This window comes from Eremothecium cymbalariae, chromosome 4 (genome assembly GCF_000235365.1).
Source record: "Eremothecium cymbalariae DBVPG#7215 chromosome 4, complete sequence".
NCBI classification, from domain to species: domain Eukaryota; kingdom Fungi; phylum Ascomycota; class Saccharomycetes; order Saccharomycetales; family Saccharomycetaceae; genus Eremothecium; species Eremothecium cymbalariae.
In genome coordinates, this window is record NC_016452.1 from 205,454 (window position 1) to 218,419 (window position 12,966).

The 12,966-nt window shown below is 42.9% G+C and overlaps 7 protein-coding genes across 7 annotated transcripts; 2 read left to right on the top strand and 5 right to left on the bottom strand.

The window, feature by feature from the left end:
* Positions 1 to 648: 648 nt before the first annotated feature.
* Positions 649 to 1,417, top strand: Ecym_4102 (40S ribosomal protein uS13; the record flags this gene model as incomplete). Its single annotated transcript, XM_003645950.1, has 2 exons — positions 649 to 695; positions 1,024 to 1,417. 2 exons carry the CDS (start codon positions 649 to 651, stop codon positions 1,415 to 1,417), a joined length of 441 nt encoding a protein of 146 aa, XP_003645998.1.
* A 642-nt stretch (positions 1,418 to 2,059) lies between these two features.
* On the bottom strand, positions 2,060 to 3,355 carry Ecym_4103 (uncharacterized protein; the record flags this gene model as incomplete). The annotated part of the gene is made up of 1 exon (XM_003645951.1): positions 2,060 to 3,355. The coding sequence occupies one exon, from the start codon at positions 3,353 to 3,355 to the stop codon at positions 2,060 to 2,062; it is 1,296 nt and encodes a 431-aa protein (XP_003645999.1).
* A 1,509-nt stretch (positions 3,356 to 4,864) lies between these two features.
* On the bottom strand, positions 4,865 to 5,455 carry Ecym_4104 (peroxiredoxin; the record flags this gene model as incomplete). The annotated part of the gene is made up of 1 exon (XM_003645952.1): positions 4,865 to 5,455. The coding sequence occupies one exon, from the start codon at positions 5,453 to 5,455 to the stop codon at positions 4,865 to 4,867; it is 591 nt and encodes a 196-aa protein (XP_003646000.1).
* Positions 5,456 to 5,869: 414 nt separating this feature from the next.
* On the bottom strand, positions 5,870 to 8,599 carry USA1 (Usa1p; the record flags this gene model as incomplete). The annotated part of the gene is made up of 1 exon (XM_003645953.1): positions 5,870 to 8,599. One exon carries the CDS (start codon positions 8,597 to 8,599, stop codon positions 5,870 to 5,872), a length of 2,730 nt encoding a protein of 909 aa, XP_003646001.1.
* A 512-nt stretch (positions 8,600 to 9,111) lies between these two features.
* Positions 9,112 to 9,585, bottom strand: RCF1 (respiratory supercomplex assembly factor RCF1; the record flags this gene model as incomplete). The annotated part of the gene is made up of 1 exon (XM_003645954.1): positions 9,112 to 9,585. The coding sequence occupies one exon, from the start codon at positions 9,583 to 9,585 to the stop codon at positions 9,112 to 9,114; it is 474 nt and encodes a 157-aa protein (XP_003646002.1).
* Positions 9,586 to 9,926: 341 nt separating this feature from the next.
* GUK1 (guanylate kinase) lies at positions 9,927 to 10,505 on the bottom strand (the record flags this gene model as incomplete). Its single annotated transcript, XM_003645955.1, has 1 exon — positions 9,927 to 10,505. The coding sequence occupies one exon, from the start codon at positions 10,503 to 10,505 to the stop codon at positions 9,927 to 9,929; it is 579 nt and encodes a 192-aa protein (XP_003646003.1).
* Positions 10,506 to 10,983: 478 nt separating this feature from the next.
* Positions 10,984 to 12,834, top strand: NHX1 (bifunctional K:H/Na:H antiporter NHX1; the record flags this gene model as incomplete). Its single annotated transcript, XM_003645956.1, has 1 exon — positions 10,984 to 12,834. One exon carries the CDS (start codon positions 10,984 to 10,986, stop codon positions 12,832 to 12,834), a length of 1,851 nt encoding a protein of 616 aa, XP_003646004.1.
* Between the last annotated feature and the right edge of the window lie 132 nt (positions 12,835 to 12,966).

A 12,966-nucleotide genomic window follows, 5' to 3' on the forward strand; every position in this document is an offset into this window, starting at 1 on the left:
TAAATCATTTGACAATAAGTCGTTTTATATGGGTATATCGATCCGATATGGCCGTTGTAGCATTTTTGTGGCATTACATAATCTTCATGCTGACATAAACCATCGATATTGTGACTGTTTAAACCCATACATTACAACAAACATACGCACACCGCTAAATGTTTTTGTTTTGTTTTTGGTAACACTTCAGGGCCCATTTCTGTTCATCAGGAATTCGGCAGAGCCATGGTCTTGCATATGGCCGTATGTCTGCTGAACACTGCAGATCATAGTGTCAGCCTCTGGAATCCCCCACGCTCCGCCCCTCGCCCATCGCGGGACCATTAAGAATCCCAATTTCTCTACCTAGAATCTTTCATTGGCTCCCCGTAGGCCGGCTTGAGCGCGGCCCCCGCTGTCGCCGCGCCCGATCCCAGCGCCCTACCCATCGGGGCGCTCCGCCTAGCCGTTTGTTCTCTAGGCGGAGCGCGCTAGGCGGAGCATCGTGGAGGCTAGGCCGGGCCGCAACTGCGGTGCAGTCTTCGTCCGCTCGCCAGGCTCTTTTTTTCAAGCTGTAGAAGCTGGTAGTAATACGTATAGGTTTGAATGATAAACTTAACAGTATCAACTACAGATAGAAGAGAAGCCAATAATAGGACGAAAGCAGAAATGTCTCTAGTTGTTGCTGAACAAGGTTCTTTCCAACACATTTTACGGTATGTTCGATAAACTAAGGAGAAGTTATATTCGAGAAGTGTAACTGTTTGAAATGCTATCTTTGCAAGTGAGAGTGGGAAGGTTCAATGATGAGAGGTTTATGATTGTTCATATAAAATTACCTTGGTGATTTTTGGAATATTTTAAGCAGCTTTCTACAGCAAGGGAATTTTACTTTGGGCAAATTGTAATTAGTAATAAGGAGGATAGTTCTATGGTGCTGCTGTATATGAAGTGGAATCAAGAGATCAGCAAGATCAGCAGAAGCAATGGTTATCTGAGAATTTTTTGATGTTGGAAAATATATACTAACAATTTTACTTGCAGTTTGTTGAACACTAACGTTGATGGTAATGTTAAGATTGTGTACGCTTTGACTACCATTCGTGGTGTTGGTAGAAGATATGCCAACTTGATCTGCAAGAAGGCCGATGTGGACTTGAACAAGAGAGCTGGTGAGTTGACCCAGGAAGAATTGGAAAGAATTGTCCAAATCATGCAAAACCCAACTCACTACAAGATTCCAGCTTGGTTCTTGAACAGACAAAAGGATGTTAACGATGGTAAGGACTACCACTCTTTGGCTAACAACTTGGAGTCTAAGTTGAGAGATGACTTGGAAAGATTGAAGAAGATGAGATCTCACCGTGGTATCAGACACTTCTGGGGCTTGCGTGTTAGAGGTCAACACACCAAGACCACTGGTAGAAGAAGAGGTTAGAGCGTTTATGCAGACTAGACAATTGCTGTTCTGTATTTTGTATATTTTGCGTTTAGTTACCCCCTTCCCCCGTTTTACCGTACAAGCAAAGAGTTATGAGAAACTTCTAACACAGATGTTTGTATTTTAGGAACCCAATCAAATTGAATAATATATATATTACTATTATTATTATTATCATTTCACTGTTTCTGTTGGCCAGATTCTTGTTTGCAAAGTCTGTAGTTGTCACATATACATTAGAGAGCGATTGTTGCATGAAATATGGTTGGAATGGTGACCCTCTAAGTGCTATGTGGATGCCGTCGTGTTGTGGATTACGTAGACAGCTGACAAGATGAAAACCAATGGATATTTATTAAAATTACATCATAATAAAATAATAGTACATATGTGAGCTCAAAGTATGAGAGACAGAAGTAAAATCCAGACACGATTACAATTTACTTTCTAGAATTGATAAATTCTGACTGTCTAGGTGGTCTTTCATCATTTATAAGCTCTGTTCTCAGATTATGAAAACCATAAAGAAGTCCGTTTCCTTAGTAAAAAACAATCCCAACTAATTCGTGTTGCCGTCAAAGATAAATAATGACAATTATGATATTATTTCTATAGATAATACAATGGGCATTCGACCGTTTAGTCCTTTAAAGTGTTAATACTAAGCTCTGTTAGTGGTATGCCCCTTCGCTTATATCTCTTGATGGGAGAGGCTGCATGTTCATGAAGGCCAGAGATATCAACATTATTCGCACCTATAACCAGGGTTTTGGTAGCACTGGCAGTTACTGGGGTATTTCCGTTGATTAATCTATTGACCCTATTGTTGGGCGAGGCGTGGATCGGAGTGAGCTGCTTATCAGATTTCAATCTGAACCGAAACGCCTGACCTCTCCCAGCTTGCGAGGCAGGTCTAGACGGTGAAGATGCTGGTGTGGACTTTCTGACGGCCGAGCTACCGGCCATGGTACCGAGGTTGCAGGAGCTAACCTTCTTAACTGGTGTCTTCATATCTGAAACTCGGCGAGCCGTACGGGTGACACTTTCTTGACGTGAGACGGTCTCGGAGCATGAATCATCATCTGGGGAAGAGCTGACTGCAGGCCTCGACTTTTTTTGTGATACCGGTGTAGCAGGTAGATCTGTCTGTTCACGTTCTTTCTTCCTCATGCCTTGTCTTTTATTCTGAAACCAAATCTGGACTGCCTTCTCAGTCATGTTACAACGAGGAGCTAGCTGCATCCTTCTTTCCTTGGAAGGTGCACGACATTTTTCAAATTCTTGTTGCAGAATGGTAAGTTCGTGCTTGGAGGTTCTCCTCCTCTTACGACGAGCCAGGGGGGCATTATCTATAGAGGGCTCCTGTGACAGGAATGTTTCTTGTGAATGAGAAATAAATGCAAACGATCTTTTCCTGGATGAGTTGACGGAGGCCCGCTTGTGTGAGGACACGGAGGTTTCCACCTCCGCAGTTGAATCACCGTGCATTGAACAAGCCGAGTCCACTGGTACCGTTGCAGCTTCCAAGACAGTAGCATATGACTTTGACACATGGCTGAAATTCGTGTTCTGAAACTGCTTCTCGACACACCTCGAAGGAGATTCTTCGGGAGGTATGATAATGGCGGACGCAGAGGAGGGTGGTGTCGACCTGGACAATAGCATACACGACTTGTGGGACGAATCAATATTCTGGATCCTCATAATATTGTGTGATGACACCTGTGTGAGCGGGCTCCTGACACACTGGGTCTGTGGGGTGCTAGCATCCGTTCCCGTCCCCGTCCCCGCAAATAGCGGTGGCAGCTTAATAACACCCTGCCTGTCGGGTTTGAATTTGGTGAACTGCAATGGCTGGTAACTCACAGAAGCAATGTCGGAGGATTCCACATGCAGCAGCGTGGCCAGCGATGGGAACAGTGGTTTTCCAGACATGAACAAATGCAATTGGAATACTGTCTTCTTTGATATATCTGGATCTTTTATCTGTATGTATGTCCGTTACAGACTTCGGATACCTCGATGGAACTGCACAGAAGAGATATGATTAAGGATTATGACCTCCCTACGTATCTTCAAACTATATTCTGAAAACCGCGAAGCCAGTGACAATCCTAGCAACCTTCCTAAATGGCATAAAGAACTACCCACTCTCCACCCTCTCCCGTCCGAAAGCGAATTTTAACCTCTGACAAAACTCCTTATATATACTTTGCAATCTACCTGTGTTTCTACCGCTGGGAACTCCTCCTTGTACTATACGGCTACACATACACAACAAACCAAAATAATAAAATAAAATAAAATAAAATAAAATAATAACAGACATTCTGCGTGATCCGACCCAACTCTACGAGCCTGAGTACGTTTATGCCAACTTTGGTACAGAATTCGCGAACTCCCATACATGGAATATCTTTGTGGAACCAATATACTATCCTATTCAAGAAACCATATGGGTTCACTTATCCTAGAATGCTGTTTCCGGCATAGCTGATTAGGGGAAAAACACTAGACAGACGCGATCTGTGATCTACATCACTATCCCAATTCATATATTTATGTTCACCTGCACGCTCGAGGGACGCGTTTGCACAGGCACCAATGAGTACAGTATGCAATCCTCGATGTTATTACTAAAAATGGTTACCAAAGTGTATGTTTGATCGTGTCGTCACAGAAACCCCGCAGTGACATCCGGGCTCTCGGCATAATAGGCATGCTAAAATAGAGTTCGCGTCGCTGCCAGATTGGTTTTACATTGCGCATTTTCGCGTTGGAGGAAAGTGGGAAACAGGCAAGCTGGGGATTGTACCTAGGTATCTCGTCGTAGGACATTGGTAGCGAGCGACAAGGGGTGCGGGAATGGAGCGTGGTGGTGGGGGTAGTGGTAGCGTTGTGTGCTGCTTGCTTGCTGTGTGAGCAGTCTTTTTCTTGGGGAGACGCAGGCGTGAGGCCGGTCACGTGATATGGGTGGTAAGTTGTCAAACGGCCGGAAGGGCCTGAATCTCGAAGAGCAGGAGTATTTGCTCTGCTCGCTTTGGGCAGCACTTGCGGAGCATAGGCGATTGCTGGGATCCTATTTGTTTGCCTTGTAGTGATAATAGTGTTGGGCGTTGATTGCTGACACCTCCCTGCCCGTCACCGTTTCACATTGTAGGACGTACAAAACGGGGGCTAGGCACAGCTCCTGTGTCCTTTTGTTCAAGGAACCGCCAGTTAATGGATGGGCATTGATTTGCCTTGAAGATCAGCTGGCTCCATCGACCGGACCGCTGACTGGATCAACCGACCGGGCCTGCCGGGCCCTAAGCAACAGGCACCCATGGTCTGTTCTTGTTGTTTAAGATGCTAGATCTAGCAGCGTAGGTTGAACCGATATCTAGATATAGAACTATATTATATATAAACATATTCACATAAGTCTGTTTCGCGGCGCGCGCTTCAGTTGTTAGCAGATCCAAAGTATTCCTTGGACTCCTCTAGGCTTGGCTTGATGGTGGCGGCGCCTGGGGTCCAGTTACATGGCAAGACAGTGCCGCTCTGTTCAGTCCACTTGAAGCCCTCTACCAATCTCAAAGCCTCCTCCACGTTTCTGCCAACTGGCAAGTCATTGATAGTGATGTGTCTGACAATACCCTTGCCATCGATAATGAACAACCCTCTCAAGGCAATACCTTCTTCCTCGATCAACACACCATAGTCCCTGGACAAAGAGTGGTTGGTGTCGGCAACCAATGGAATGTCAACGGACCCCAAACCACCGTCCTTTCTAGCAACGTTGGTCCATGCCAACAAGGAAAACTCGGAGTCCGTGGAGGCAAACAAAACCTTCGCTCCAAGAGCTTCGAATTTTTTGGCAGCTTCAGAGAACGCAATGATCTCCGTTGGACAGACAAAGGTGAACGCCAATGGAATAAACGCCAAAACAACGTACTGACCCGCGTATTTTTCCAAAGAAACCTCCTCAAACACACCGTCGACCACTGCAGTCTTCGTAAACTTTGGGGCAGGCTTCTGAACTTGAGCAACCATCTTTATCTTGTCTAAATGCGCGTATAATATGAGTATATATAGAGAATACAGTAGTTTTCCCTTGGAGAATAAAAAACGACCTTCCAAATAAGCGCCAGTCCCGTAAATTACGTTGACTGGAGCACCCTTTTATATAGTTTTCGGTTTATTTTTTTTGTTAATTAGATGTCACATGTCAAGGGAAAATGAGGTGCCCCCTTACGTTAGCGTCATGGAATATTTTGCCACCCACGAGGTTACCCGGGGTGAGAGGTTTGTGCGGGGTAACCCTTATTTATTCTGACAAATGCGTTTTCGGCGGTTTTGCAGCAGAGCCGAGAGCGGCAGCGGCGCCGTGCGGCGGAGATAAGCGGTTTCAAGAGAAAGTGGGAACTGGAGCGGCGCTAGCGGCGCTGGCGCCGCCGGCCGTATCTCTCAATCGATGCCCATGTCCACCTCAAAGTCTAGATCGTGTATTTCAGCACCTGAGGCGTGTAATGAGCCAGGTGCAGTTGGGATCGTTTCCGGTTGCTGCGATTCGTTGGATGACGAGGCTTGAGCAGCGGTATCGATTTCCATATTGTTGTTGTTATTGTAGTGGTTATTATTATTTCCATTTTCATTTTGAATTTGAACATTTTCTTGATTAGATATGGCTGGTTCTAGGGCGTCGGTATTGCGGGCTGCACGCTGAGTCATAATTTGTTCAAATTGGTCTTGGAAGAGGGGTGCCAGCATTAGTATGAATAAGAGGATGTTTTTGGCAGTGGCCAGTAGGAACGAGTCCTTTGTGGGATCTGTCAGGACTTGGAGCATTAGGCCACCGTTGAGGTAGTCGTAGAGGGCGAGGAAGATTCTTGACATGTAGTTCATGATTCTAAAGCGCTGGAGGTTTTTGTAGAAGATATAGAAACGTAGAAACATGATTAGACGCAATTGCGGGGCGCGGACAGTCGGGAAGTTATCCAGGTCATCGCTGATGCTTTGTAGGAGGTCAGCGAATAGGGCGCGGAGGGGCTCAAAGTTTCTGTCTTTGTATATTGGAAGGGAGGACCGATACAAAATGGATGGGACAACTGCCAGAAGGGGGACGTCCTCTTCGATGGAATAGTTTTCACATAGACGGGATTTGAGTTCTGGGTCGGATTCTAGTTTCGAGGCAAGGACTTGTTCCATTTGGCTGATAATTAGGTATTTATTGAATCGGATGATGCCTGCCGGTAGGGGACCAGCAACTACGCGTTTTAAGGCGGCCATTTCTTGTTCACCAATAGTACTATCGGCACCATAGCAGCACTCGACCCAGATTTCAAAGAGTTGGTCTAGTTTTTGGCACAAGCATAGGAGGCAGAAGGTGCCGAATACGTATCCGAATTTCAGGAAAATGATGCCACTGAACACCACCGTGATGGTGGCAATAAAAGCCTGTACGAGTGCTGTGAACATGAGGGGTAAACTCGACTTGACGGCCCTATACAAACATTTCAGCTTCTCTCTCAAAAGATCTTGTCGACTATTGTTCGAGACGGTGGCTGTTGTGGTGGCTACTGAATCGTTGTCCGAAGTCCTATATGGTGGGTGCAAACAGTTCTCAGAATCAGAATGTTGGAATTGGAACGATCGAGATGGATCATCTGGTACTTGGAACTGTTGAACTCGTGTTCCTAGTATTGATTCTATCTTCCTCACGACATTGGGCTTTAAAAGAATTTGATCAGGAAGGGTGTAATAGTCGTCAGAGCTAATACGGATCAAATGACCACTTATAGTTAGTTCATTAATGTTTCCATCGAACTCTTGTTTGGCTACAAAAAAGGACTTCTCATTTACCTTCACTTTTTCAAATATTTCACCTGTCCTTTCCAGGGGTTGGCCATCTTCAGTTAAAAAAAATTGGAGCTCAGGTTGAATTGTCTGCTTCAGTGTCCGTGGATGATACATCCCGAGGTTTGGATTTGTAGAATTCTGTGCATTTGCAGCAAGAGACATGTCTGATGGAGTGACCATTGAAGAAAAACTAGTTAGGTGTTGTAAATTGTTGTAAGGGGTTCGATTCATAAAGGTTGCAGATGTTGCAGGCGTAATTTCGTGTACATGCTGATATGCATGCTGATAAGGTGAAGAATTAGGCCGAATGGGATTAAACGAAAACCTATCAGGACTAGAAAACAACTCGGACCAAAATCCTGGGCCACCCGGTTGATTGAACTCTTCATTGATTTTTACATGTAGTTTTCTATAGTTTGTGTCCGATATGTATTCCAGAATTCTGCAAGATCTTCCCGCATAATTGGCATCATCTATCAACTGACCTCCATAAACGAGCATAATGTCAGAAGGAGATATCCGTAACGCATGGCCATAAACAGAACAAATAAATTCTTTGACATCTTGGACAGTAGTATCCATTGCCACATTCATCTTGTTCATTATCAAGGTAGAATCAGACACAAATTCCAAAACAATCCCATTATTATCTTGACTATGGTTCGCCTTAAACATAATAGAACAGTGGGATGAATGTGCTGGTGCAAAATCAAATCCCAACAAGTCCTTTAATCTGACACCGGAAAGTTCCATCTCGGAGCCATTGACGGACATATCTATCGGATGTGCCCTACCAGCTATTTGGAATGCTGTAAGGTCATCCGGAGAGTGGTTCTTAACTGAACAGAGGTTCTTTGAACTTTTCGTTTCATATTCATTCAATATATCACTGGCCATCCGCCTTAAATCAGAAATCGACGAGGTCAAAGGGATATCATATTTTATCACCGTGCAAAACTTTTCAATAGACAACGCATATATATGGAATTGCACGTTCGTCGTTAAAAATTCCGTCTCTAGATCGTACTCCAAGCTAATGGATGTGGCTCCCAAATTCTGTCTACGATCCAATTCCAACCGAAGCAGACACATACCATTATCCCCAATCTCACTGCACAACGTAGTTAACGCTAACTCTTGATTTAAATACTTTAGAGCATAATGGGATGGTAATTCTAATCTCTTAACCCCTCTAACATATAGAGACCAATGCACAAATTGTAATAACCGGGCCACGGATGACTTTGGAGATGCACTCACAAATAAATTCGAGCATGTTAGCTCCGAATTTGATGAATATATGCTAAACCGTATTGGTGACAAAGCCTGGTATTCCATAATCAATAATACACCAACTTAACGACTTCTCGGCGCTTTCAAATACTTCAAACCTAGTCTACGTTTGGCATCTTTGTAAAAAAGGTTTTAAACGTTACATACATTACATATATATGTATATATATATAAATAATGAGGATACGCTTCGTCACTCAAAAAGTGACCTTTAGCGTCGAGCAATAAGTACGTTAATAAAGCTGCTAGCTACTACTGGTTTTGCTGATCATTAAAACAACACCCATTAGATCTAAAACCCAGCATCAAAACCTAGGGGAGTCGTCTTAGTGCATATATATAGTATGGAGGTCATAGGATGGATACGTTCACATACCTAAATTCTTATGTATGGGTTAAAATAATTAAGGAGATGGGTAAAAAATGGCCAATCTTGATGGGTTTTATGACTGCATAGCAGTCTGAAACAAAACCAAATACTGGAAATCAATAAATATATACAGGAAGGGGAAGAAGCGTATTGTAGCGAAGTATGGGGCCCATATTTTGAAAGCCTTTTATTTCCTTGTAGCAGATTCTAGCTCCCGTAATTCTTCTTCCAGCTTGGAGGTCTCCTTCTCCATATGCTGAGCCTTTAAGCGAGCCATTTCTGCTCTTTTCTTTCTCATCTGGGTTTCTTCATCTCGTCTTTCAAGTTCTCGAATCCAGAGTTTCTCACGCATCTTGGCTTTCTCTCTAAGCACCTCCTCCTTGGCTTTAGCTTCTTTCTTTGACGTGCCATAAAAATATGACCCTGCCACTAAGGCAACCAGCGTGCTCGCCTGCATTGCAACACGCATGCGGAACCATTTCTGGGCACTTTCTTTGTTGCCAGATCTCAGATTCTTAACTGCTAGAATCACAGCTCCAGTGGTCAACAGAGTCCCAAGGGGCACCAGCGGTTGCTGCTTACAGTTGAAGATCATCCTGCTATAAAAATCCATTTCAGCTTCATCATCCGCACCGTCAAAACTCGAAGGAAGGTAAGACATTTGTAAAACTTTAGTAGGTGTTTGCTGTCAAACTACTGTTCAGTATAGATTTGGGTATGTAATAACGAATAAGTTGTACAACCATTCTGAACGTTATATAGTTGACATGCGATCAGGAGTATGAAACAGTTCATATAAGTCAAATAACGCTCCATTGAAAATAATCACATGATCATATTAGTCTTCACAACGAAATGCTGGTTAATACATCAATGCTAGCTACAGTAATGCCGAGATACGTATATTATCTTTGATCTGTTGATGATACTAGAGTGATATTATGTAGATATTCATACATATTGGCCTTGTAGACGATATTCTATCAAGTGTTGTCGTAGATTTCAATCTTGTGAAAAGATGAATTCCTTCAACTCTGAATAAGCCTTTTCCAAGTCATCGTTAACAATGTTCCTATCATGGGCACCTGACTGAGCGTACTCAAGTTCTTTAGCAGCTGCCGCAATTCTCTTGTTGATTGATTCCTCCGTTTCAGTGCCTCTTCCGATCAATCTTTCCTTCAACGCAACCAACGAGGGTGGAGCCAGGAATACCAATCTCGCATTTAAATCGGTATTCTTGACCGATTTAACGCCCTGCATATCGATATCTAAAATACAGATTTTCTTGGCATCCATTACATCCTTTACTGAAGCAACTGTGGTGCCGTAATAGTTTCCAGAGAACTCTGCCCACTCAATGAACTCGTTTTGCTTAATCATCGACTTAAACTCATCGACAGAAACAAAATGATAATCCTTGCCCTCAACCTCACCGACTCGAGGCTTTCTAGTTGTCGATGAAACTGAGAAACCAAAGGTATCTGGAAACTCTGCAAACAGCTTTTTCAATAACGTGGACTTGCCTGTACCACTTGGACCAGATACAACAATGGGACGGGGCATAGCTCTAACGAAATTCATGCACTAGACTAAAGGCCACACAAGATCTAAAAGGAGCTTGCGTTTAATGCTTTTATATATTCAGAAGGGAATGCAGTTTCCTGGAATAAATCATTGCAAGTTGTCCAAAAGCTTGAACTGAAAAACTCTGTTTAAATCGAACTCAGTGTTCCAAGGCGAGGTAATCGCTTCAAAACAGGCCTTTTCGTGCCTAACCTCAGAGGACCTTCTCCTGATCAATCCAAGCAAAGTATTCGGAGTTTTATTACACTCTGACACTAATATATTCGAGGAATATCATGCTTTGGTGAGGTTTAACCTTTCATAAGGTATGTTCAATGGGACATTGATGCGGTGTACGGTTTAAATTATGTCTTTTACAAAGGGGTAGGCAGAAGAGACTGCTTCCAGAACTTAATGTTTTATACATGAATACTGCAAGCGCAGTAAGGTATATAGAGACTATATTTGAATTGTAAGCTGTTATTGTACCGTTGTAATGAGAAATAAATGGCTTTATTGTGTTTTGTCGCTTGCATTTAAGATTGCATGGGCTGTAGCAGCTAAAAACGGGCGTGGGGATGAGAACTTGCCTACTCCTAATAATCCAGATACGGGGCAGCCAGATGATGAGGATCCAGGGGATGTTGTCAATCCGAGCACTGAAGAGATATTCAGATCATGGTCACTTTTTATCCTGTTATTTCTGTTGATTTCCGCATTATGGTCGAGTTATTATCTCTCTCAGAGGAGAATACGTGCAGTGCATGAAACTGTACTGTCTATTTTCTACGGTATGATCGCTGGGCTCATTATAAGATTATCTCCTGGTCACTATATTCAAGATTCGGTAACTTTTAGTTCATCTTATTTCTTCAATGTTCTTTTACCGCCAATCATATTGAATTCTGGTTATGAGCTGAACCAAGTGAATTTTTTCAGCAATATAGTGTCAATTTTGACATTTGCAATTCCGGGAACGTTTATTTCAGCTGTAGTTTTGGGTGTCATACTATATTTATGGACGGCATTGGGGCTGGAATCTACCAATATTTCGTTTGTGGATGCTTTGTCAGTTGGTGCCACATTGTCGGCTACGGATCCAGTGACGATTCTGTCCATATTCAATGCCTACAAGGTTGATCCTAAACTGTACACCATTATATTCGGTGAGTCGCTTCTAAATGACGCCATTTCTATTGTTATTTTCGAGACATGCCAGAAATTCCATGGGAGACCAGTAAAATTTAGCTCATTCTATGAAGGTATTGGGCTATTTTTAATGACCTTTACTGTTTCACTTCTTATTGGTGTGATGATTGGTATTCTAGTGGCGCTAATTTTGAAGCATAGCCACATAAGACGACACCCACAAATTGAAAGCTGTCTAGTTTTGCTAATCGCTTACCAATCGTACTTCTTCTCCAATGGTTGTCACATGTCAGGTATCGTTTCGTTATTGTTCTGTGGAATTACATTGAAGCACTACGCATACTACAATATGTCACGTAGAACACAGATTACTATCAAGTATATTTTCCAGCTCCTCGGTAGGTTATCAGAAAACTTTATCTTTATTTATTTAGGCCTAGAATTGTTCACTGAGGTGGAGTTGATTTACAAGCCATTACTGATAATTGTTACAGCGATATCTATATGCATAGCGCGTTGGTGCGCAGTTTTCCCGCTGTCTAATTTCGTGAATTGGTTGTACAGAGTGAGAGTCATGAGATCCGTCGGTATAGCATCCTCATCAATGGCAATTCCAGATGAGATTCCTTATCAATACCAAATGATGACATTTTGGGCGGGTTTGCGCGGTGCCGTTGGTGTTGCATTGGCAATAGGCATCCGAGGAGAATTCAAGTTTACCTTACTAGCTACAGTTCTTGTTGTTGTGGTGCTCACAGTTATTATCTTTGGTGGTACTACTGCAGGTATGCTTGAAATCCTGAATATCAAAACAGGTTGTATTGATGAGATAGACGAAAGTGATGATGAGTTTGATATAGAAGCACCTCGTCCAGTTCATTTGTCTTCATCAACAGATATTGCTTACTCTGATGATAGTGCCAATGTTGAAAGTGGCACATCAGACTTCCCTCCAATGGTGCAGCCTTTAGGTCGTGATCTGGGCGGACAAGATCAAGGCGGGCCACCTAAGAGGTCTGTAGACAGGAAGAACATCAGGGAGACATTAAGTAACATTTTACAAGGTGATGCGGAATGGTTTAATAGATTTGATGAGGAAGTCCTAAAACCTGTGTTTTTGGATAATCCTTCGTCGTCGCCGTCCGGCTTGAATGGGCACGGGACGACCAATAACAATTTAAGCAATAGGCGTCAATAATGCAGCAAACTGTTGAAAGTAGACGGAGTACAAAGCAGATGCAGTTTTTCTTGTATCTAATTTTTCCGATGCTTAAAATACATATGATACACAATATATATATATATATATATGAATGTTGAATTCAAATCC